The following is a 23181-nucleotide window of genomic DNA, read 5'->3' on the forward strand; positions in this document are numbered from 1 at the left end:
CACTCAGCTGTTATGTGCAGACTTCCCCATCATTATGTTGGCTCCTTCCCTGTAGCATGGGTCCAGATCCAGTTTTTTCCCCTCTTGCTTTTCTGACTAAGTTTCTACTCAGTAAAAGTTGAATATCAGAGTTCTAGGAAGTTTCTTCCCTCTTCAGTTCTGTTGTTTAATACTCACTTTCCTTTAGCATTTATTGTGTAAAGTTCTGTTTTTCAGAATTCTGAGAAAGTTACCTAGGATTTTCTGCTTATATTCCAATGTTTTCTGGGGACCTTGCAACGCCATTTCACCATTTTGGAAATGGCACCTAGGGTGACTTTCTGACATTTGGCTAGAGCAGGAGGCATAAACCTGCTCACATATCCTAGGCTAGCCTCTGACTTGTTCTGTAGCCAAGGATGACACTTGAATTTATAATCTTCCTGCCTCCACCTCCTAAGAGCTGGGACTACAAGTCTGTCCCTACACCTGACTTTATGCAATGTTTAAGGACTCTCTTCAATAGCTTCCTGTCTAGATTGTTTCTTTTGGAGGTGGGGGTCATCACAGAAGCCTTCAGTGTGTCTCATTGTCAATTATTAGTCTGCAGTCATCAATGTCACTGAAAAAGAAGCTTCCTTGCCCATAACAGTTAGCAGTAGCAAGGATCATGAACTTCCACATTGTTTCCAGCTACAGCACAGCCCAGGGACATCCTCAATGGCCCCAGAAACAGCATAGGTCACAAACATCAATATGGTTTCCAGCAGCAACAGGGCCCACAGACATTAACACGGTCTCTGGCGGCAGTCCAAACCACAGACACAAACATAGCTCCTGGCTGCAGCATATACCATGGACATGGCCTCTGGAGGCAGCAAGGATCACATGGAGATCCACATGGTCTCCAGCCGGGTGTAACATAGACCATGGAATTCTTTCAAGGAGGCCCATCGAGAGCATGAACATTCTCCATTTCAGACATCCTGCCCTTGCTCAGAGCTAGGGCAATCATGTGGCTGGGCAGCACCCTACATGAGCTCTAGGCTACTGCACCCCACCCTGTCTGCCCTATTTAGCAATGCCATGCGTCCCCACTCGCCACTGGCTCCCATGCCTGTTGCCACTGCCCTTCGCCTCTCCTTTCACCTCTGTCCCGCAAGGGCACATTCTGCCACTTTCTCACCTCACCATTGCACATTTCTGCATCAAAGTGACATTGCCAACTGCTGTATGGCTCACAGTATATACTTTTCTTGCCCAAACAACTCAGCATGCAAATCCGTACTGCAAGGAGTCATTTGTCTCGTTGTTGAGGGGTATTTGATCACACTGTGTGAGGATGTCTCTGTTTTACCTCATCCTACTAAGGACCCTTCTGATTAGTTTAATAAAGAGCCGAATGGCTCATAGCTAGGAAGGGGAGGACAGGTGGGACGTTCAGGCAGAAAGAAGAACTCTGGGGAGAATCTGAGGCACATAGGATTCATCGGTAAGAGAAATGGCTTGTACAATATTGATAGGTAATGAGCCACATGACGAATATAAATGGGTTGATTTAGGCTTTAAGAGCTAGTTGAGAACAAACCTAAGCTAAGTCTGTTTTCATAATTGTTAAAAAGTACCCATGTCAATATTCACGAGCTGGCCATCCAAAGAATGACCCACTACATCTGCTTCAAGGTTTCTGATATCTGAAGCACCACCGTGGGCTATAGCTGAGGATATCCTGTTGCTGCCCAGAGTCACGGGTGATCTTGTGGTGATCTTGTGACCGGGCAGGGTGTCCTGGGGCAGGATGCTTGAGAACTCGGGGCCATTACGTACCTCTCGGCTAACTTGTACGACCATCTTGGGCGTCTCCACTGCGCAAGCCAGGCAAAGAGCACAAGCTGCAGGAGCACCAGCTCCCTGCTGCAGGCCAGGGCAGCTGGGCCAAGCTTCCTGGCAAACCAGAGACTTCCCTGAGCTCAGCAAAGACATGTGCCTTGTCCCTCTGTCTAGACATACTGAGTGCTCTGCAGACTCTTCCTCTGCCCTTCATCGCCATCTGTGTCTCTCAGGCTCCTTAGAGCTGCCCTGTGGTCCCGAGGGTGCTGGCAGCACCCACTGTCTTGAAGGTTTATCAAGATTTACATAGCTTTCAACACCCTTCCCTGTTCAGGAATCCATTCATGCTGATCTTTATGTCCTAATGGAATTCCTTAAAGTCTTTAAAGGTGCAGTTTTCAGATACTGAAATGATTAGAGAGAGGGAGAAAGCATGGGAATCAGGACCTTCTCCTCCCACACCCATGCTGAAATGTAGATCTCCTGACATTGTTAAAACATGAAACCAGGAGGCTGAGGCCATGGATGGACCTCAGGAGGGCATCTACGTGTTTGGAGATCTGATTGAAGAAGCTCAGATGCTGCTGCACTTAACACCTGTGCCAATTCAAAAAAAAAAAAAAAAGCCTCTCTTTTACTGTCTGAAAGAGCTAGTTAGTGGACCAGAAGAGTTTAAGTACTCTTGGCCTGGATTAAGAAGGGGCTAGTAAACCTTGACCTGAGTACACAGAATGGAGTTAAGAGTGTATAGACTGCTATGTTTCCGGGAGGGTTTCATGAGAAGAAAGTATTCATAGGTAACTAAAGCAGCAGGGTCGCTGTGGTTCGAGGCAAGCTAGTGAATTCTAGACTAGTGTAAGTCACAAAGTGAGACCTTGTCTCCACTGCCTTTAACCATCTGAAAGTTTAGAGTCGTCTTAGAAGTCAGAAGAACAACAACGCACTTCCTTCTTATACTGTGTTCATGTAAGGTGGAGCATTGCAGTTGTTTTTAAGGCTCTGTTTTTAGCAGAGTCATAAATTGTTTCAGCAGCCTTTAGCTTTTCTGTGGTTTACCGTTACCATGTAAACGGCAGTTGTCCTAACAACTTTCTTTTCAGAAGTTACTCTTCCCTCCGAATGAAGGGTCCTCCCTAGAAGACTCAGAGTCCTAATTAGGTTCACTTGCTGTGATGAAGACCATGACCAAACAAACACAATTTGGACAGGGAAAATTTTGTCTTTCATATCCTGGGCCATGCAGTCCATCGAGAGAAGCCAAGACAGGAGCCTAGAGGCAGAAAGTAAAGAATCGGTTTACTGGCTGGCACCTACAGTGAGATGGGCCTTCCCACATCAGTCATCCATCAAGAAATGTCTCCATAGACATATACTGGGCTTGTGCATGTTGTCATAACCATGACAGCTGCTCTGTTGTGTCAGGAGAACATAGTTCCCCTGTATTCATTCACTACCCCCGACTCTCCTAGACTCCCCTCCCCTCCTCATCAGTGATCCTTTGGGAAGAGAGGGTGCAGCACAGCGTAGATATTTCATTAGGGCGGAGCATCCCTCGGTGCAGAGAACAGCCCCTTGTTCTCTGCACCGAGGCCAGTTTGTCGGTCTCTATCTACTGTAAATTTTTCTGGAGAGGGTTGCATTAATTTGTGTCTCCTGCCATGTGGGCAGTAGAGCTGCATGTTTTTGAGACACGGTTATAGAGGTGAAATGGGCTGAACCTAGAGGCTGTGCATCCCCAGCAAGAAGCACAGCTTTTCTGTGTCAACACTCCCCCTCTTTCCTCTGGCTGCTGAGGGTCAATGGTGGGTGACAGCACAACACATTCTAGCTTGCAAAATGATGGGAAATAAGATTTCAGAGCAGAGAAGGGCGTGTGGAAGGGAGGGATGATACCCATGCCCCACCAAAGATACCAAAGAGGAACCTAAGTAGATGCTATGTGAACAATAATCTAAAAGAAGTAAGGGAATGAGCTAGTCTCAGTCTGCTCTGTATGACGTCAGTCAGTGAGTTCTGGTAGTAAGAGGAGTCATGGGCTCATGACAATTTTGAAACTATCCTCATGTTACACTGAGTGAGGTTCTAGGTTCTATAAAATGAATATCTCGACTAATACTGTCTATGAAGGGTGACAGATGTGGGTGTATGTAATAGAACGAGTTTATAAAATGAACACATAGCTTCATTTATTTTCTTTTGTGAATTTTGTTTTATGTGATAGGTCAGAACAAATCCCAGCCTGGAGAGGGAAGTGAGTATTGAGTACCATCTGTAGCCAAGGAGCTAAGGGCAATTGACAGATCCTGGAAGGAGGTAAGTCACTTTTCTTTAAGACTGTTACCACTACTATGTCAACCACACTCTAGTGGAAGGCCACATATCCGAGAATGTGTGAACAACACAAATTGGACTCTGTGTGTTCTTTTGTTTTGTTTTTAAGAGGACACGAAGTTGGGTAGGTACGGAAGAGGGGTTGGTTCTGGGAGAAGTTGGGTAGGGGTTAAATATGGTCAAAAGTAATTGTACAAAAATTTCAAAATATTAAATAAATTTTTTTAAAAAAAGAATTTTCAATCCACAAGGGGGAAAATCTAATACAATCAAAGAGGTAAAAAATTCTAGATTCAATGGGGCTGATGCACACATGACTGTGGCATGGCATGCATAAGACCTCATAGGTTCAAGTCAGAGGGTTCCCAACACTGAGAAGACCTGACATTGGATCTTACCCATAACCAAGACCACAATTTATACCCACTGGCAAAGGGAAATCAGCTTTCTCCAATGGAGTCTTAGTGCTTATAACAAACACACACCAAAGCAGACCTCATGTCCAGAAGTAGTTGGTCAACACAAAATAAACTCCATGGACTTTTTTTTTGGGGGGGGGGATATTTTGTTTTCATATTTTTAAGACACATTTTTATTGGTTTTTGTTTGTTTGTTTGCTTGCTTGTTTTGGCTTTTGGTTCTGTGGTTTTGCAGGGATGAGAGGGTGTTTGGTTTTTTTTTGTTTTTTGTTTTTTGTTTTGAAAGAGAAAGTTGGGTGGGTAGGAGGATCTGGGAGTAGTTGAGAGAGTATAAAAACATGATCAAAATATATTGTGTGAAAAATTAACTAAACAGATAAGCAGAACAAAAGAGGTGAAAGCTATGCTCCAGAGCAAACAGGACAAACACTCATCTGGACTGGAGCGTGGGGGCTGTGCTCTCTCATTCCTTCTGCTCAAATCATCTGATAGAGAGGAAAAGTGCTGTGTCACACTTATGCCCTTGGACCTCCTTGGTCAAAACACTCATTACATTATTGAGACGGGAAGCAAAGGAATGAGGTCAGTCATGTGCTCATTTACATAACCAATTGGTTTCCTAATTCCAAGAAGAGGTCTGCTCTTTAACCCTCAGGGAATTAGCATGCAAGAGGTTTCACATGTGGGCAAGCACACCCTTGTTTATGTATGTGTTTGTATGTGTGTCTGTGTGAATGTGTGTGTTTATGTGTGAGTCTGTGTGCCTGTGTATGTGTCTATGCGTATGTGAGTCTGTGTGTGTATATCCAAGTGTGTGACTGTGTGTGTGTTTGTGTCTCTGTGGTGTGTATGTGTGTGTGTGCGTGCGTGCGTGCGTGCGTGCGTGCATGGTAGAATTATTTGGAAAGAAGACTGGGGAATATGTCTTTGAAATGGGGTTTAGACTCAGGAGAACTCAGGCCTCTCCCTGTAACAGAGGGGGTACCAACCAGCTCCCAAATTCTTATTAGTTATGAATGTTTGGCTATATTTCATCTCTTACTTTAAATCTGTTTCTCTTTATGTACATTTTGCCTCGGGGCTTTTTACCTTTCTTTCCTTTGGTCTCCATTTCTGTCTGTCTGTCTGGCTTCTGGCATGTCCCTCTCTTTCTCCTTCATTCTCTTTGTTCTTCTCTCCCTTTCCTCCAGCCAAGATTTCTCCTCCTACTTATTCTCCCTGCCCGCTAGCCCTACGTATTCCTCTCCTGTGTTGATATTGGCCATTCAGCTTTTTATTAGACCAATCAGGTGCCTTAGGCAGGCAAGGTAAAACAAATGCATCATATCTTTACATAATTAAACAAGTGTAACACCACATCCTTACATCATTAAACAAATGTAGCATAAAGATGAATGTAACACACTCTCACATAGTTAAAGTAATGCTCCACGGCATAAACAAATGGCATAAACAAATGTAACACATATTTACATAGTTGAAACAATATTCCAAAACATTTCCCTTCTGATTTCTACTAATCTTCCACCTTCTCACAGTCCTAAACCCGAACTACCAGATTGAAACGTGAAGTTCTGTCTTTGTTCTTGGTAATCTGGGTTATATACTGTGGGTCTTCTGCAACCCTGTGTTCTAATGGAATCCCAAGTGAGGACAGGTGAACTGAGAAACCCTCTGGAATAGTTCCTTACCATGACTACTGATTTGCTGCATGCCACCTGATATTCTCAGCTGCCATTACCATGCTTACTCTTCCCTTCCATTCAGTTCTTCAATAAAACCAATTGTGTAAGTAGCCTGAATGTTGGCTGCGGGGCTGCAGCAAAGTAGAAATAAATTACCCCATGTATTAGCAAACATGGTGTAATTACCCACTTTTCAAGATGGTAGTGGTATTTTAGGTAGCCTGAACAAAATTTTAATGGTGTTTCCATTTAGTAGATAAAAGCAGCTTTAGGAAGAAATAAAAATGAGTCTTTGTATTAGTTTTGTTTGTGTGGAATTTGGAACCACTTAAGCATTCAATTATCATTTTAAACTTTAGAACATGGTATGTCAGAAGTCTTCCCAGCCAATACCAAAACACAAATGGAAAGAGTCCATGTCCTTGCCCAGTAGATGGCACTGTTATACTCTAATGAAAGCAAGTATCTACTTAAGGTAAAGACCCATTACATAATTGGAGTATCCACCCTGCCTCCCATCCCCACAAAACCTCCTCTAGCTTCTATTCTCTATCGTGCAGCTACCTTACCTACACATTTAGGTCTTCAATGCCCCTGAATGTCGTGCTGGCATTGTCTAGTTGTTCATTTGAAGCTCCTAGGGACAGGACAGGCTAAGTAGATTGCAGGGCCTGTATTAACACAAAGGGACTGATGTCTGAGATGCTCATGGGGATAAAGTGCTTGCTGCACAAATGTGGGGACCTGAGTAATGACCCCTAAGACCTACATAGAACCTTGGCATAGTGGTGTACCTCTCTAACCACAATGCAGAGAGGGCAGTAGGTACAGGAGGGTCCCCCATCACTTGTGGATGAGCTCCAGGTTCAGTTAGAGATCCTGTTCCCAAATATGGTAAAGAGCAATAGAGAAAGATATTCACTGTCAACTTCTGGCCTCCATACACACCCAGGCACACATGTATGCAAGCAGTCCCAGACATGAACACATGCATACATAAACATGAACACACACAGTAAAATAAAAAAAGGAAGAAAAAGACAAGGCCTCCATCCTTATTACTGAGAAACTTAAGACAATAAAAATACATCATAGAACAAATTTAGGGTCTTTCTGAGCCAAAAAGGGTTGTGAGCCCATGAAGGCAGCCATGTTTAACAATGTTGGTGATATTTATTTTTCTCTCCCCACTCCATGATCTTTGACACCCCAACACTCTCTATGTGGTGGCATATTCCTTAATGGTTGCTTAAGGAAGGGTAACTGATTGTTGTTCAGAATACATATATGAGTTAAATATCCAGTCCAATCACCTCATTTGAAAGATGCCTGAAGTACATCCCAAAGAGATGAAGTCGCTTTCTCAAGTTCACACTAGTTAGCCTAAGACTGGGCCAGAACTAAGAGTTCCCAATGGCCAGGATGAGGCTGGCTCACAGCCCCAGAGAGAGAGAACTGGAGAGATTCTTCATCTACTAAAAGAAAAGTTTCCCATCTGCATTTTGGTCCATTTTGTGTACAAGGAAAGGACCTATTTTTTGAGGATCAGCTTTGAGGGACAACCAAAAGTGTTTTATATGTGATATATCAATTCAAAAATATTACAATTCAGCACACACACACACACACACACACACACACACACACACACACACACACACACACTATTAAAAAAAACAGCCATTAAGCTGGGCAGTGGTGGTGCATGCCTTTAATCCCAGCACTTGGGAGGCAAGATAGGCAGGTCTCTGTAAGTTTGAGACCAGCCTGGTCTACAAGAATTAGTTCCAGGACAGCCTGCAAAGCTACACAGAAAACCCTTTCTCAATAAATAAATAAATAAATAAATAAATAAATAAATAAATAAAAAATACATGTGCTAAATAGTTTAAAAAAAAGAAAACACTACTTATAAAGCAATGTGAAAACAATATTTAATTTCCTTTTAAATACCAGTTCATGTATATCTTAAGGAACATAAAGTAAATGAAGTCCTAACTAGCTTTTATGTTTTGGGCTTTGACAAGACTGGAATATGCCAGTGTTCTTGAAAGGATGAACCTGCCTGGCATTAGCATGATGGAGAGAGGAGTCTGATAACAGCTTTAGCTCTTCAGGGTTGCTCTGGTCTTCAAGAAGCTTGCTCATTCTTTCTTAAAGATCCTCTTGGCTTCGACCCCTTCATATATGTAGGTCTGAAAGATATTGACAAACATAATAGAAAGTGTCATTAAGGGAAAATCCCAAATTAAGAAAAACAGTAATGTTAGAGGGTGTCCTATATTTTCTTATATTTGATAGAAGAACTTCATGAAAATATAGGATAGAACCATTAAAATTACATTTTTTGGGTTGTAGTTTTGTTTCTTGTTAAAATGAGAATTGATATATTATGGTGGATGACCTTTTTATGCTGTGAATATATGGGGTTTTTGTTTTGTTTTGTTTTTATTGGTTGATGAATAAAGCTGTTTTGGCCAGTGAGCAAACAGGATGTAGCCAGGCAAAGGTATAGGCAGAGCTATCAGACTAAGAGAATTCTGGGAAGAGGAAGGCAGACAGAAGCAGTGCTAGAGAGATGCCAGTAGCTGACAAGGAAGCTAGAGACCCAGTCATCATCAGTAAGCCAACACTATGTGTAGATATACAGATTAATAGAAATGGGTTAATAATTAAGAGAGAGCTAGCCAATAAGAAGCCTGAGCCATCAGCCAGTTTATAATAAATGTAAGCCTCTGTGTGTTTATTGGGGACTAAAGGGCTGTTGGACCAGGTAGGACAGAAACTCCTTCATCAGATGAATATATATATATATATGTAAATATATATATATATATATATGCAAATACTCCTCAATAAATAGATGTCATTCACACATATGAAATAATTAAGTTTACTTATTAAAGCTGTGTCTTAGGATTTAATTGCTGTAGAGAGATACCATGAACATGGCAAATCTTATAAAGGAAAACATTTAATTGGGGTTAGTTTCCAGTTTCAGAGTTTCCATTATCATCATGGTGGGACATGAAGGCATGCAGGCAGGCATGCTGCTGAAGAGGCAGCTGAGAGTTCTACATCTTGATCAGAGGCAACAGAAGTGAACTCAGTGTTACTTTTGGCATAGCTTGAGCAAAGGAGATCTCAAACCCACCCCCATGCGACACACTTTCTTCCACAAGACCACACCTACTTCAACAAAGCCACACCTCCTAATAGCACCAGTCCTTATGGCAGCCCTTTGCTTTCAAACCACCACAGGGAATAACCCACAGTGACAAAATTCTTGCTCATAATCATTTTTGTCTTTGGAATGTAGTTAGAGATATTTCTTACAACTTACCTGGATTAATTCACTACCAGAAATTTCACAGATATCAATCAGCTCCTTTCCATTGTCTACACGTTTGAATTTTGCAGTAAGTTTATTTCCTTCAAGGCTCCAGGTCCCCTGCATCACAATAATTAGGCAACATTTATTATAGTCTTACATGTCTCTAACAAAATTCCCAGTTCATAGACACACATTGTCACTCAGTGACCCTGTGGACTATGTGGAGTAATACATTGCCTCCATTTTACATGTATGGAGACTGTGCAATGACACAGCAACACCTCAGACATCAGAAAGAGGATTAGACGTGAGCAGTGGGAGTCAAGGCTGTGCTGGGAACACTAAGCACCACTCAGCTGACCACTGCTATATACTAAGTGCAGACGAGAAGTGATTATCATTAGTAATAAAACATGCAGTGGGTATACTGTCATTGCAGGGCTGACAAGATGTCTCAGCTGGTGAGAGATCTTGCAACAGACGCATGAAGAACTGAATGAAATCCCCAGAATCCATGTAAAAAGCCAGGTGTGTTCACGTATGCCTACATACTGTAGAGAGCAGAGATGGCTTTATGGCCACCAGCCTACCTCCAGGTTCAGTGAGATGCATGTGCACCCACCACACACACACACACACACACACACACACACACACACACACGCACGCACGCACGCACGCACGCACGCACGCATACGTACGTCACTGCAAACATACTTAACTAGAAAAAAAACGTTGAGGCAATGCCCCCCCTTTTTTTCCTTTTGGTTTTTCAAAACGGTGTTTCTTTGTGTAGCCCTGTCCATTCTGGAACTCACTATGTAGATCAGGCTGATCTCAAACTCAGAGATCCACCTGCCTCTGCCTCCCAAGTGCTGGGATTAAAGGTGTGTGCCACCAATAACCAGTGAAAGTGACATTCTTTTTTTTTGTTTCACCAAAGATTCCCCTCCCTCCTCTCCTCCCAGTGCACCCCACCCTTTGATGGGAGATGCCATCCTGTAAATATGTTTCTCTTATTAGTTAATGAATAAAGCACTGTTTGTTGGCCAATAGGAAAGCAAGATAGGCAGGACTAGGAGACAAGGAGAGAGGAAGTAGCAGGGAGGAGTCAGCATGTGGAGACTGGAGAGACCAGAACAGCAGCCCTACTCTCCAGTAAGATGAGACCATGTGCAAACACTTAGATGAATAGAAATGGGTTAATAATTAAGACAGAGCTAGCTGATAAGAAACAAGTAAATGGCCAACAGCATAATATCAAATACAGAGTCTCAGTGTATTATTTGGGGCTGGCATGGCAGTGGAGTCAGACCGGCGTGGGGAGGGGGAAACATACCCCTAAAAACCCTTCATCCACTCCTTCCATTGATATTGACCAAAGTTGGCATGTCAAGTTGCAGTAAGACTAGACACCTCTCCTATTATGTCTGGACAAGGCAACCCAGCACAAGAAGAGTTACAAGAGCAGGCAAGAGTCAGAGACAGTCCCTGCTCCCCCTGTTAGGAGTCCCACAAGAAGACTAAACTACACAACTGTCACATATATGCTGAGGGCCTAGAACCGTTCCTTGAAGGCTCCCTGATTGTTAGTTCAGTCTCTATGCGCTCTTATGAGCCTACGTTAATTGATTCTGTGGGTTTTCTTGTGTCCTTGACCCCTCTGGCTCCTACAATCCTTCCCCACATCTTCTTCCACCGAGTTCCCTGAGCTCTAAATAATGTTTGGTGAAAGGGACATTCTTAATGACCTACCATGATTTAGACCTTCACATTTGGCTACTCACCCACTCATTAGTTTTTTAATCATTTTTTTTTTTAATGAAAGCTCATGTAGCCCAAGCTAACTTCAAACTTACTCTAATTTATGATCATCCTGACTCCAGTTCCCAAGTCCTGGCATTACAGGTGTGTGACCATGCCCAGATTTTATACAGTGCTAGAAACACAACCCAGAGTTTTGTGCATACTACAGACTCCTGGTTCAGCTACATTCCTGCTTCTCAGTTTGTTGTCCAACTACATGTATAAACACTTATTGTGTTTGAATAGTATGAACACTAAAAGCTTGTTGTCTCCTAGCATGAAAAGTTGAAAATACTGAACATTACATTTCCTTGTCCTTAATTATCACTGTTCTTAATCCATCTAAGAGGATTATTATAAATCTTATTGTTCAGCATCATTTTCACAGATACATATCACAATAAAATGTTATATTTAGACAATTGCCAATGATGTGTGTAAAATTAAATACAAACAGACTTCATTGGCCTCTTCAATAAATGTAGAGGGGTTACATTAGTTGAACCATTCCATGAGATAAACTACTTTGTATTGGTAAAAATAATCAAGAATGCATTGCTATAAAAAATGTCTTACATTGAGTTCAGTTCCATCTGCTAGAGTATAGTTGAATTCAACACCAAGTTCAAACACAACATCAATGTTTCGAAACCTGCATGATTCTTTAATAGTGAATTTATTTCCTTCTTGTTTGATGGTCAGTTTCAAATTGTCATGAGCTGCAAGCTTCCTTTTCACCACATTAATGCCTGCAAAACAAGAGGTTGGAGGGAACAAGAAATGGAAATGCGACGGAGAGTGTTTCCCTTTCTAAACTCTGTCTTTGTTACTCATGCTTGTTTTGTGGGTGGAGAAGAAAGAGCAAATAGTGTTGTGTGCACAGCCTCACTGGGATGCTTTCAGAGAAAGGGGAAGCTCTGGCAGACCCAGAGAACTGCTTCAAGCAGCTTTTCCAAACTAAGAAAATGTAAATGAAGCAGCAAACTGTAGCACCTCAGCCCTGGACCATTTTAACAAGATTGACAAACTTTGCTTCAGAGTTCAATCACATTCCAGCAATGGCAAGTGGAATATTAAAAGGTATATTCATAGATTAAAGAAACACAAGTTCAATTCTGAATGTTTATTCATTTTCAACACTACTTTGCTTTCAAAATTGCATTTTTAAAATGCTGTTGTTGTTGAAACAGGGTCTTGATCTAAACCCAGGGAGGCTTCAAACTTGCCAGATAGCCTAGGCTAGCCTTTAATTCACAATCGTCTCACTCTCAAAGTGTTAAGATCACAGGCATATAGCACCGTGCTTTGCTTGCTTCATAGTTATATTTATATTTATGGCATTTCTGATTGGTTGCAAGCCAGAAAAATTAGAGATTTTATGATGAAAGTCATTATAACATGAATGTACAGATATCATAAACTTAAATTCAGAAACCCTAAATTATACACCATATTTATGCAGGTTTTATTTTGGGAAATGACACACAATTTGTACCCAGTTTTGTAGTGGGTTGCCAGAATATTAGTAGACATTTATAATACAGTCAAATTATACATCCACAAAGACTACACAGCTTTCTGTGGTTATTCCTGAAGTTACATAAGTCAGAAAAGAGAATTTCATAGAATTTATTCAAGCAGAGTTTTGATAAAACTCTTTTCTTACCGTTTTGAAAGATCCTTGCTTTTTTCCCCCAATAATCTAGTGATATTTTACCCTGGAAATTATCATAACTCACACACACACGTCAGTTTTTAATTACATAAGCACAGTTAATAGGCAAGGGAAGAAAACACAGGGGCTCTAACACTTGCCCTGGAGAGATAAGATGTTCTTCCTAAATCAGAGAGTGTGAATATGGATTTCCTGGCCCTGTACAATCCACACCTGGAGACTTATACATCACCAGATGTTCCCTAAGGAACAGACAGGAGAAAGCAAATAATGAGCCGCCCAGGTAGACAGTCTTACCCATTTTCTCCATGAACTTTTCATAGTTCTCATTCCGGTCTACTTTCCAAGTACCATCAAATGCCATGATCTCAGCTGTGTGTGCCTCTGGGAAAGCAGAGATTCGGTCCTATCCACAAGAGAGAATTTATTCTACTTCTTATCTTTGAACCAATTCATACTGTGATGTGGAGTTTAAAGTTCAAGAGATTACCTTATATGCCATGCCCCTTTAGCTTCTATTTCCATGCTTTCTTTGAATCTACATCTGAGATTCAATCGAATCAAAATGATATGCCTTGCAGCTTTCTTCTCATAGAGTGACTCTTACCTCAGGATGAAAGGTCCTCTCTAGAAGACTCACAGTCCTACTTAGGTTTTTATTGCTGTGATGAAGGCCATGACCAAAAGCGATTTGGACAGTGTCTAGGGTTTCTGTTGCTGTGAAGAGACACCATGATATGGCAGCTCATATAAATATTTGATTGGAGTGGCTCACTGAACAGTTTCATAGGTTCAATCAAGTATCATTATGATGGTGAGCATGGTGTCATGCAGGCAGACGTGGTGCTGGAGCTGAGTGTTCTACATCTTCCAGGTAACAAGAAGTCAACTGAGATGCTGGGTGGTATCCTGAGCATAGGAAACCTCAAAGCCTGCCCCACAATGACACACTTCCTCTAACAAGACCATGCCCACTCCAACAAAACCACACCTCCTATTGCCACTCCATATGAGATTATGGGGGCCAACCACCTCATTCCACTACTGGCTCACATATGCTTATAACAATATCATATTGAAAAATGCATTTAGTCCAACCTAAAAATAGTTTATAACAGTCTCAACATGTTTAAAAGTCCAAAGTTCTGTGGAAGCCCACAGATTTGATTCTGTTTCATCTTGACTTAAGGTCAGAGAGCTCAAAGCTGTTCTTGATCCTCAAGGTTAGATAACAGGATGTTGGATCTAAGTCATGGTTACTAGATGTTTTACTCCTTGAGGCCTAATGGCAGGATGTTTAGCAATGGTATGGTTACTGCATGCTTTGAGGATTAAGGAAGTAATTACAATTGCTTGTTCCTTTTATCATCCCTTGCCCTCCCCTTTTGCTTTGTATGTAAAAGTGCTGTGTAAAATAAATTTGAGGCATCTGCAGTATTTACTGAGAGCCCTCCCAACTCTATCTCCTACCTTTTGTCTCTTTCCTTTCTCAATCCTCACTCCCCCTTTCAGGCATGTTCAAACAGGTTGTCTGGTTTCCAACAAAGTTCTAAGTCTCTTCTGAGATTCATGCAATCTTCTAACTGTAAGGCCCTACAAAATAAAAATAAAAAACAGATCACATGCTTCCAACATAGAATAGTACAAGAAACATAATACCCTAGAAAACATAGGAAATGGCACATACTGAGGAAATATTGAACCAAAGCACGGCCGAAATCCAGGTGAGCAGACTCCAAACTCTGCATCTCCATGTCAGATCTCCAGCTCTGTCCAGATTTGTGGACTGCCACACACTTCTCTTGATCTGGTTCCACTCCCTGTTAGCAGCTCTTCTTAGCAGGCATCCCATGAGTCCAGACCTCTAACATCTTGGGGTCTCCAAGGAAATCCAGGCTTCAACTTCACAGCTTCATGCAATGGTCTCTCTACTAGGCCTTCACTCAGGGACATCTCTGACACATGCTTGGCCTCAATTGTTTACTTTAGTCATGGAGGAAAATTTCATAAACCTGTTTCTTCTATCCTTAGCTCTGAAACCAGAATCATGTGGCCAAGCTGGTGAGTTCTGCTGCTTTCTGGAGCTGGAGCATGGCCTCCTTAATAATTTACATTTTAGCGTGCTTTCTAGCCTTCACTGCCTAAGGCTATCTGACCAGAACTGGGTCAGTAGAGCAGGCTGGCCTCAAACTCAGAGACTGCCAGCCTCTGCCTTCCCAGTGCAGGGATTAAAGGCATGCACCTTTATTCCTGGATCTAAGCTTTTCTTTAATTCTTTGTCACAAATTGGAAATTTAGCTGGGTGGGATGTTGCCCTGAGGCCAGCACTACCTTTATTCTTTGTTGTTTGTTTGTTTGTTTGTTTGAGACAGGGTTTCTCTGTTTCTCTGTGTTGTTTTGGAGCCTGTCTTGGAACTAGCTCTGTAGACCAGGCTGGCCTCGAACTCAGAGATCCACCTGCCTCTGCCTCCTGAGTGCTGGGACTAAAGGCGTGTGCCACCAATGCCAAGCTTATTCCATTTCTTAATGTGTTTATTTATCTACTTGAACACAGGACATAGCTCCATTTTTCCTCACAGTGCTCCTTTTCTCCTCAATTTGTACATTTTGTATTTTTACTTGCTCAGCTTGTTCCCTTTCATTATAAATATTCATTATAGGTAACAATAATAACCACAAGACAGAATCCATACTAGGATAGTTTTCAATTTCCTCTACCAAGGAAATTAATCCAAAACTTCTTCCCTTTAGTTTCAGCCAGACTGTTCACAGAAGGCAAAAAGCAGTCACGTTCTTCAACAAAATATCACAAGAATGATCTCTAGGCAACATGCTAAAATTCTTCTCCTCCAAAACCACTGAGTCAGGCCCCCACAGTTCAAATCACCCTCAGCACCACTGCCCTCCATGTCTCTACTTTGTCCATTAAGCAGCACTTAAAGCCTTCCACTGCTTTCCTAACCCAAACTCCTAAAGTCTAAATCCCTCCAAACAAAAGCATGGGCAGGCCTATTGCATTCCTGGTACCAGCTTTTGCCTTAGGGTTTTATTGCTATGAAAAGACACCACGATCATGGCAATTCTCAGCTCCATTCTGGAAGTCTCACAACTTCTCTCTGCTCTCCTGGGCCTCTCTGTTGCCTCTCAGGTCCCACTTGGAGTTTATAGAAACTCCCTCCAGTGAAATCCATTGAGCAGTCCTTCTTCTCCTCCACAGACTTTGGTTTTATTAACGCCTCATGGTTAAAACAAAAATCAAAAGTGGTGTTTATGAAAGAAAAATATTTGTTTAGTAAGGTATTATTAAACTACACCTCCATGTACTTGTGAAAGAATGTACCTCATACAGGTATTCAAACTTTCTAATATAAGCGTCACCTAGGTGGTATTAGTTTTAAAAAGACATGAAGATTATGAAAAAAGACATGGGGAGAATATGGAGAGATACCATGCTTGGCCTAGACACAGGGTGTGTGTGGAGGGATGGAGAGCTGCCTTGGTCCTGCCTCAACAAGATGAGGAGACAGACTTAGTAGACTTTCTAGGGGAGGCCTTACCCACCCACCCCCCAAGAAGGAGATGGAGGGGAACTGGGATTGGAATGTAAAAAAATAGATTAATAATAATAGTAAGACATGGGGAGAAACTGAGGCCTGGCACTGTGTGGAAGTTCTGAAGCACCTACAGAGAGCCCAGGTGAAGCTATTGGAGAGCTTCAGTAAGTTCCAAGGGTCTAGGAAAACGTATTAATGTCTGAGGATGTGAGGGCTTAAGAAAGTTTTGAAGGTATAGGAAAGTGTTTTAAGGCATGTAAAATAAAAGTTCCAAACGTATAAAAAAGTGATTTAAGGTAATGTAAAACTGTTTCAGATTTATTTCCCATTCTATATTGTTGTTATGTTAAGATATCAAAGGTTATCCCAACAAATCAATAAAGATATTTTGCTGATTGAAAAAGATTTCAAAGGTTTAGGAGACCTATACTCAATGGTCTGGAAACTGTTCACCAGCAGGTTGCCAAAAGGAGAAACTTGTCCCTATAACACCTAAATGGACTTCTTTTTTTTTTTACAAATAACTTTTTATTTGTCACTATTAAAAATATGAATTTTAAACAGATTCTTCTTATTTTACATATCGATCCCAGTTCCCTCTTTCTCCCACTCTCTTTCCCATCCTCTCATGCCCCCCACCAGAACCCTCCCATCCCATTCCACCCCCACTCCACAGGGAGGGTGATGCCTTCCAGGAAGGATCAACAAGATCTGTCAAGTCATTTGGAGTAGGGACTAGGTCCTCCCTCCTGCCTCTAGGTAAGGGAGTATCCCTCCATGGGGAATGTGCTCCCATAGTCTTTTGTATATCAGGGAAACATCTGGGTTCCACTGTCAGAGGTTCTTTAGACTGTCCAGGCCTTCTAACAGAGACCCATTTTCAGGGGATCTGAGTCGGTCCAATGCTGGTTTCCCAGTTATCAGTCTGGAGGTTCATTAGCTCTCCCTTGTTCAGGTCAGCTGTCTCTGTGGGTTTCTTTGGCCTAGTCTATAGCCCCTCTGCATCTGGATTCCAGTTTGGCTCAGTGTTTAGCTGTGGTCAGCTTCTGTTTCCATCAGCTACTAGATGAGGGCTCTATGATGGTGGATAAGTTAGTCATCAATCTCATTATCAGGGAAGGGCATTTAAGGTAGCCTTTCCATTGTTGCTCAAATTGTTAGTTGGGGTCAGTCTTGTAGGTCTCTGGACATTTCTGTAAAGTAAGTTTTCTTTTGAAACCTATAATGGCTCCCTCTTTTACTCTCTCTCTCTCTCTCTCTCTCTCTCTCTCTCTCTCTCTCTCTCTCTCTCTCTCTCTCTCTCTCTTCTGTCCTCTATTCTTCCCCTGACTCAATCTTCCTAGTCCCACATGCTTTCCTCTCCTCCCCTTCTCTTTCTCCTAGCCCCCTCTCCACTCACTGCCCCCCCCCCACTCCCAATATGCTCAGGAGATCTTGTTCCTTTCTCCTGTGAGGGACCTTATATGAATCTCTTAGAATCCTCCTTGTATCCTAGATTCTCTGGCAGTGTGAATTATAGGCTGGTCTCTTTTTCTCAATGTCTAAAATCCATATATGAGTGAGTACATACCATGTTTCTCTTTTTGTGACTGGGTTACCTCATTCAGGATGGTTTCTTCAAGTTCCATCCATTTGCCTGCGAATTTCAAGATTCTATTGGTGTTTGTTTGTTTGTTTTTTTGTTTTTTTCCCCACAGAGTAGTATTCCATTGTGTAAATGTGCCACGTCTTCTTTATCCATTCTTCAGTTGAGGGGCTTCTAGGTTGCTTCCAGGTTCTTGCTATTACAAATAATGCTACTATGAACATAGTTGAATAGATGTCATTGTTGCATGGATGTGGATCATTTGGGTAATGATCCACATTACCCAATGATCCCACTCCTAAGAGTGGGAATTGCCGGGTCCTGTGGTAGACTGATTCCATTTTCCTGAGGAACTGTCATACTGATATTCAAAATGGCTCTACAAGTTTGCATTCCCACCAGCAGTGGAGGAGTGTTCTCCTTTCCCAGTATCCTCTCCAGCATAAGCTGTCATTGGTGTTTGTAATTTTAGCCATTCTGGCAGGAGTAACATGGTATCCCAGAATTGTTTTGATTTGCATTTCCCTGATAGCAAAGGATGTTAAGCACTTTCTTAAATGTCTTTCAGCCTTTTTGATTTCCTCTATTGAGAATTCTCTCTTCAGTTCTGTAACCCACCTTTTAATAGGGTTATTTGGTATTTTGGTGACTAGTTTCTTGAGTTCTTTGTATATTTTGGAGATCAACCCTCTGTTAGATGTAGGGTTGGTGAATATCTTTTCCCAGTCTGTGGGCTGCCATTTGGTCTTATTCTTTGCCTTACATAAGCTTCTAAGTTTGAGGAGGTCCCATTTATTAATTGTCGATCTTAGTGTCTGTGCTACTGGAGTTATGTTCAGGAAGCGGTCTCCTGTACCAATTTGTTCAAGGGTACCTCCCACTTTCTCTTTTAAGAGGTTCAGTGTGGCTGGATTTATGTTGAGGTCTTTGATCCATTTGAACTTGAGTTTTGTGTGTGGCAATAGACATGGGTCTGTGTGCAGTCTTCTACACACTATCATCCAGTTGTGCCAGCACCATTTGTTGAAGATGCTTTCCTCCTCCCATTGTATACTTTTAGATGTTTTGTCAAAAAAAACAAAAAACAAAAAACAAAAAAAACCAGGTGTTTGTAGGTGTGTGGGTTAATATCAGAACTTTTAATTTGATTCTATTGGTCTACCTGCCTGTTTTTAGGACTATAACTCTGTAGTAGAGCTTGAAGTGCTTGATGGTGATGCCTCCTGAAGTTTCTTTATTGTATAGGGTTGTTTTGGCTATCCTGGGCCTTTTGTTTTTCCATATCAAGTTGGCAGTGAAGAATTGTGCTGGGATTTTGATGGGGATAGCATTGAATCTATAGATTGCTTTTTGGCAAGATTGCCATTTTTACTATGTTTATCCTACCTATCCAAGAGCATCTTTCCATTTTCTGGTATCTTCTTTAATTTCTTTCTTTAAAGACACGAAGTCTTTCACCTATTTGGTAAGCATTATCCCAAGATACTTTATGTTGTTTGTGGTATTGTAAAGATTGATGTTTCTCTGATGTCTTTCTCAGTCCCTTTGTCATCTGCATATAGTAGGACTACTGATTTTTTTTTTTTTTTTTTAGTTTATCTTGTATCCTGCTAGTTTGCTGAAGGTATTTATCAGCTATAGGAGTTCCCTAATAGAGTTTTTCAGGTTTCTTCTGTAAACTATCATATCATCTGCAAATAATGACAGTTCGACTTTTGTAGTCCTATTGCTTTAGCTAGAACTTCAAGTACAATATTGAAGAGATATGGAAAGAGAGGGCAGCCTTGTCTTGTTCCTGATTTTAGAGGAATCACCTTAAGCTTCTCTCCATTCAGTTTGATGTTGGCTGTTGGTTTGATGTATATTGCTCTTACTATGTTTAGGTGTGTTCCTGTTATCCCTGGTCTCTCCAAGACCTTTATCATGAATGGGTGTTGAATTTTGTCAAGGCTTTTTCATCATCTAGGAAGATGATCATGTAGTTTTTCTTTTTCATTTTGTTTATATGGTGAATCACATTGATAGATTTTGTATGTTGAACCATCCCTGCAACCAGGGGTAAAGCCTACTTGGTAATGGTGGATGATTTCTCTGATGTGTCCTTGGATTCAATTTGCCAGTATTTTATTGAGTATTTTTGCATCAATGTTCATGAGTGATATTGTTCTGTAGTTTTCTTTCTTAGTTGTGTCTTTGTGTGGCTTGGGTACCAAGGTGATTGTGGCCTTGTAAAAAGAGTTTGGTAATGAACCTCCTGCTTCTATTGTGGAACAATTTGAGGAGTATTGGTATTAGCTCTTTTGGAATTTCTGATAGAATTTTGCACTGAAGCCATCTGGCCCTCTGGTTTTTTTTTTGGGGGGGGGGTTCAGTGAGGCTTTTGAATACTGCTTCTATTTCATCAGGGGTTATAAGTCTATTTAAATTGCTTATCTGTTCTTGATTTAAGTTTGGTAAGTGATAGTTATTCAGAAATTTGTTCATTTCCTTTGAATTTTCAATTTTGGTGGAATACAGATTTTCAAAGTATGTCCTGAAAATTGTCTGGATTTCCTCTGTGTCCGTTGTTATGTTCCCCTTTTCGTTTCTGATTTTGTTAATTTGCATGTTCTCTCCCTGCTTTTTTGTTAGTTTGGATAAAGGTTTGTCTATCTTGTTGATTTTCTCAAAAAACCAACTCTTTGTTGCACTGATTTTTTGTATTGTTTTCCTGGTTTCTATTTTGTTGATTTCTGCCCTCAAGTTGATTATTTCCTGGCGTCTACTCCTCCAGGGTGAGTTTGATTCTCTCTGTTCTAAGGCTTTCAGTTGTGCTGTTAATTCTCTAATGTGACTATCCTCTGTTTTCTTCATATGGGCACTTGGTGCAATGAACTTTCTTCGTAGCACTGCTTTCAAAGTGTCCAATAAGTTTGGGTATGTTGTGTCTTCATTCTTGTTGAATTCTAGGCAGTCTTTAATTTCTTTCTTTATTTCTTCTTTGACCAGGTATGGTGCAATTGCACATTGTTCAGTTCCCAAGAGTTTGTAGGGTTTCTGCAATTTGTGTTGTTGTTGAATTCCAACTTTAAAGCGTGGTGGTCTGATAAGATACAGGGAACTATTCCAATTCTCTTGTGTCTGTATGTGGTCGATTTTAGAGAAGGTTCCATGTAGCACTGAGAAGAAGGTATATTCTTTTGTGTTTGGATAGAATGTTCTATAGATGTCTGTTAAACCCAATTGAGACATAACTTCTGTTAGTTCTCTTGTTTCTTTGTTAAGTTTCTGGTGGTCCTATCTAGTGGTGAGAGTGGAGTGTTGAAGTCTCCCACTATGAGTGTGTGGGGTTTTGTGTGAGCTTTGAGTTTTAGTAGTGTTTCTTTTACGAATGTGGGTGCCTTTGTATTTGGGGCATAGGTGTTCAGAATTGAGATTTTGTGCTGATGGATTTCTCCTATAATGAATACATAATGACCTCCTTCATATCTTTTGATTGATTTTGGTTTGAAGTCTAACTTGTTAGATATTAGGGTAACTACACCTGCTTGCTTCTTGGGTCCATTTGATTGGAAGATATTTTCCCAGCCCTTTACCCTGAGGTAATGTCTGTCTTTGAAACTTAGATGTGTTTCTTATATGCAGCAGAAGAATGGATTCTGTCTTCATATCCATTCTGTTAGCCTGTGTCTTTTTATAGGCGAGTTAAGACCATTAATGTTGAGGGAAAGTAAGGACCATTGATTGTTAATTCCTGTTTGTTTTAGATTTGTTGTTGGTGGTATTGTGAATATATTTACCCTGCTTTATCGTTTGGATTCTGGTGTAGTGCCTATGTCTTTGTGAGCTTAGTTAACTTCTTTGGGTTGGAATTTTCCTTCCAGAACCTTCTGTAGGGCTGGATTTGTAGATACATATTGTGAAAATCTGGCTTTGTCATTAAATATCTTGTTTTCTTCTTCTATAATGATTGAGAATTTTGCTGGGTATAGTAGCCTGGGCTGGCATCTGTGGACTCTTAGTACTTGTAGAACATCTATCAAGACTTAATGGCCTTACAAGTTTCCATGAAGAAGTCTGGTGTAACTTTGGTAGGTTTGCCTTTATATGTTACCTGTCCATTTTCCTTCACTGCTCTTAATATTCTTTCTTTATTCTGTATGTTAGGTGTTTTGATTATTATGTATTGAGGGCTTTCCTTACTTTCTTTAAGAGATTTGTTCATTTCTTCCAATTTTTTTTTCTTCCATTTCTTTAAGGGATTTTCTCATATCGTCTTTGAGGGCCTCTATCATTTTTATGAAGCTATTTTTTAAATTCATTCTCTTCTTCTTCATCTGCTTTGGTGTGTTCAGGTCTAGTTGGTGTAGAGTCCCTAGATTCTGGTGGTGTCTTGCTTGTCTTTCTATTGTTAGGTGTTTTCTTGTGTTGACATCTTCCCATTGTTTCTTCCAGTGAGTGCAGGTGGAGTCTCTCTCTCTCTCTCTCTCTCTCTCTCTCTCTCTCTCTCTCTCTCTCTCTCTCTTTCTCTCTACTCTCATGGTGGGTGTAGGTGGGTCAGGAGTTCAATGTCTGTAACTCTGGATGGTTCAAGCTCTCTAGGAGGTCTCTCCTCTTTCAGGGACCTGGCGCCTGGCGATGGGGGTCAAATATCAGGCAAGTGGGGATTCAGGGTAGTCCCACATGAATAGGCAGGTCTAGTGTGCTCAGTGCAGATCCAGGAAATTCTTTGGAGGTGGAGGAATTGTAACCTCTGCATATCAGCTATTGGAAAACTCTTTGCACAGCCACTTTGAAGAATGCTGCTTGTGGGTCAAGCTCACAATTACCATTTATTGTATCACTTAGTGTCTTATTAGGCTCTCTCACTTTGCCACTCTTCAATTGCTGTAAGCCAAATATCAGTACAGTCTTTCATCTCATGCACATTTCTCTCTTCGGGATCACAGACTGCTTTATCTCCTTAGGATTACACGTTGTGAGCACACTGGATTCCTCAGTTGC

At 41.2% G+C, this 23181-nt stretch overlaps 2 protein-coding genes across 2 annotated transcripts in view; both read right to left on the reverse strand.

Annotated features, from left to right (window-relative positions):
* Positions 1-8245: 8245 nt before the first annotated feature.
* Positions 8246-13459, reverse strand: LOC127223019 (fatty acid-binding protein, intestinal). The gene is made up of 4 exons (XM_051185486.1): positions 13357-13459; positions 11961-12133; positions 9588-9695; positions 8246-8439 (listed from the first exon to the last, which is right to left on the reverse strand). Exons 1-4 carry the CDS (start codon positions 13421-13423, stop codon positions 8389-8391), a joined length of 399 nt encoding a protein of 132 aa, XP_051041443.1. The 5' UTR covers positions 13424-13459; the 3' UTR covers positions 8246-8388.
* LOC127222997 (fatty acid-binding protein, intestinal) overlaps positions 8248-23181 on the reverse strand; it is a 31234-nt gene continuing 16300 nt past the window's right edge. Inside the window, exon 5 of the mRNA XM_051185474.1 lies at positions 8248-8305. The gene's annotated coding sequence lies outside the window, so the exon portion shown is untranslated. The remainder of the gene's footprint in view (positions 8306-23181) is intronic.

Source organism: Phodopus roborovskii, unplaced genomic scaffold, assembly GCF_943737965.1.
Source record: "Phodopus roborovskii unplaced genomic scaffold, PHOROB, whole genome shotgun sequence".
Lineage (NCBI taxonomy): Eukaryota > Metazoa > Chordata > Mammalia > Rodentia > Cricetidae > Phodopus > Phodopus roborovskii.

Coding starts and splice junctions, on each gene's coding strand:
- LOC127223019 (XM_051185486.1), bottom strand. CDS start 13,423: ATGGCATTTGATGGTACTTGGAAAGTAGACCGGAATGAGAACTATGAA. Junction 12,134..13,356: donor AAAGTTCATGGAGAAAATGG/GTAAGACTGTCT, acceptor CTTGTTTTGCAG/GCATTAATGTGGTGAAAAGG. Junction 8,440..9,587: donor CTGGTAGTGAATTAATCCAG/GTAAGTTGTAAG, acceptor AATATCTTTCAG/ACCTACATATATGAAGGGGT.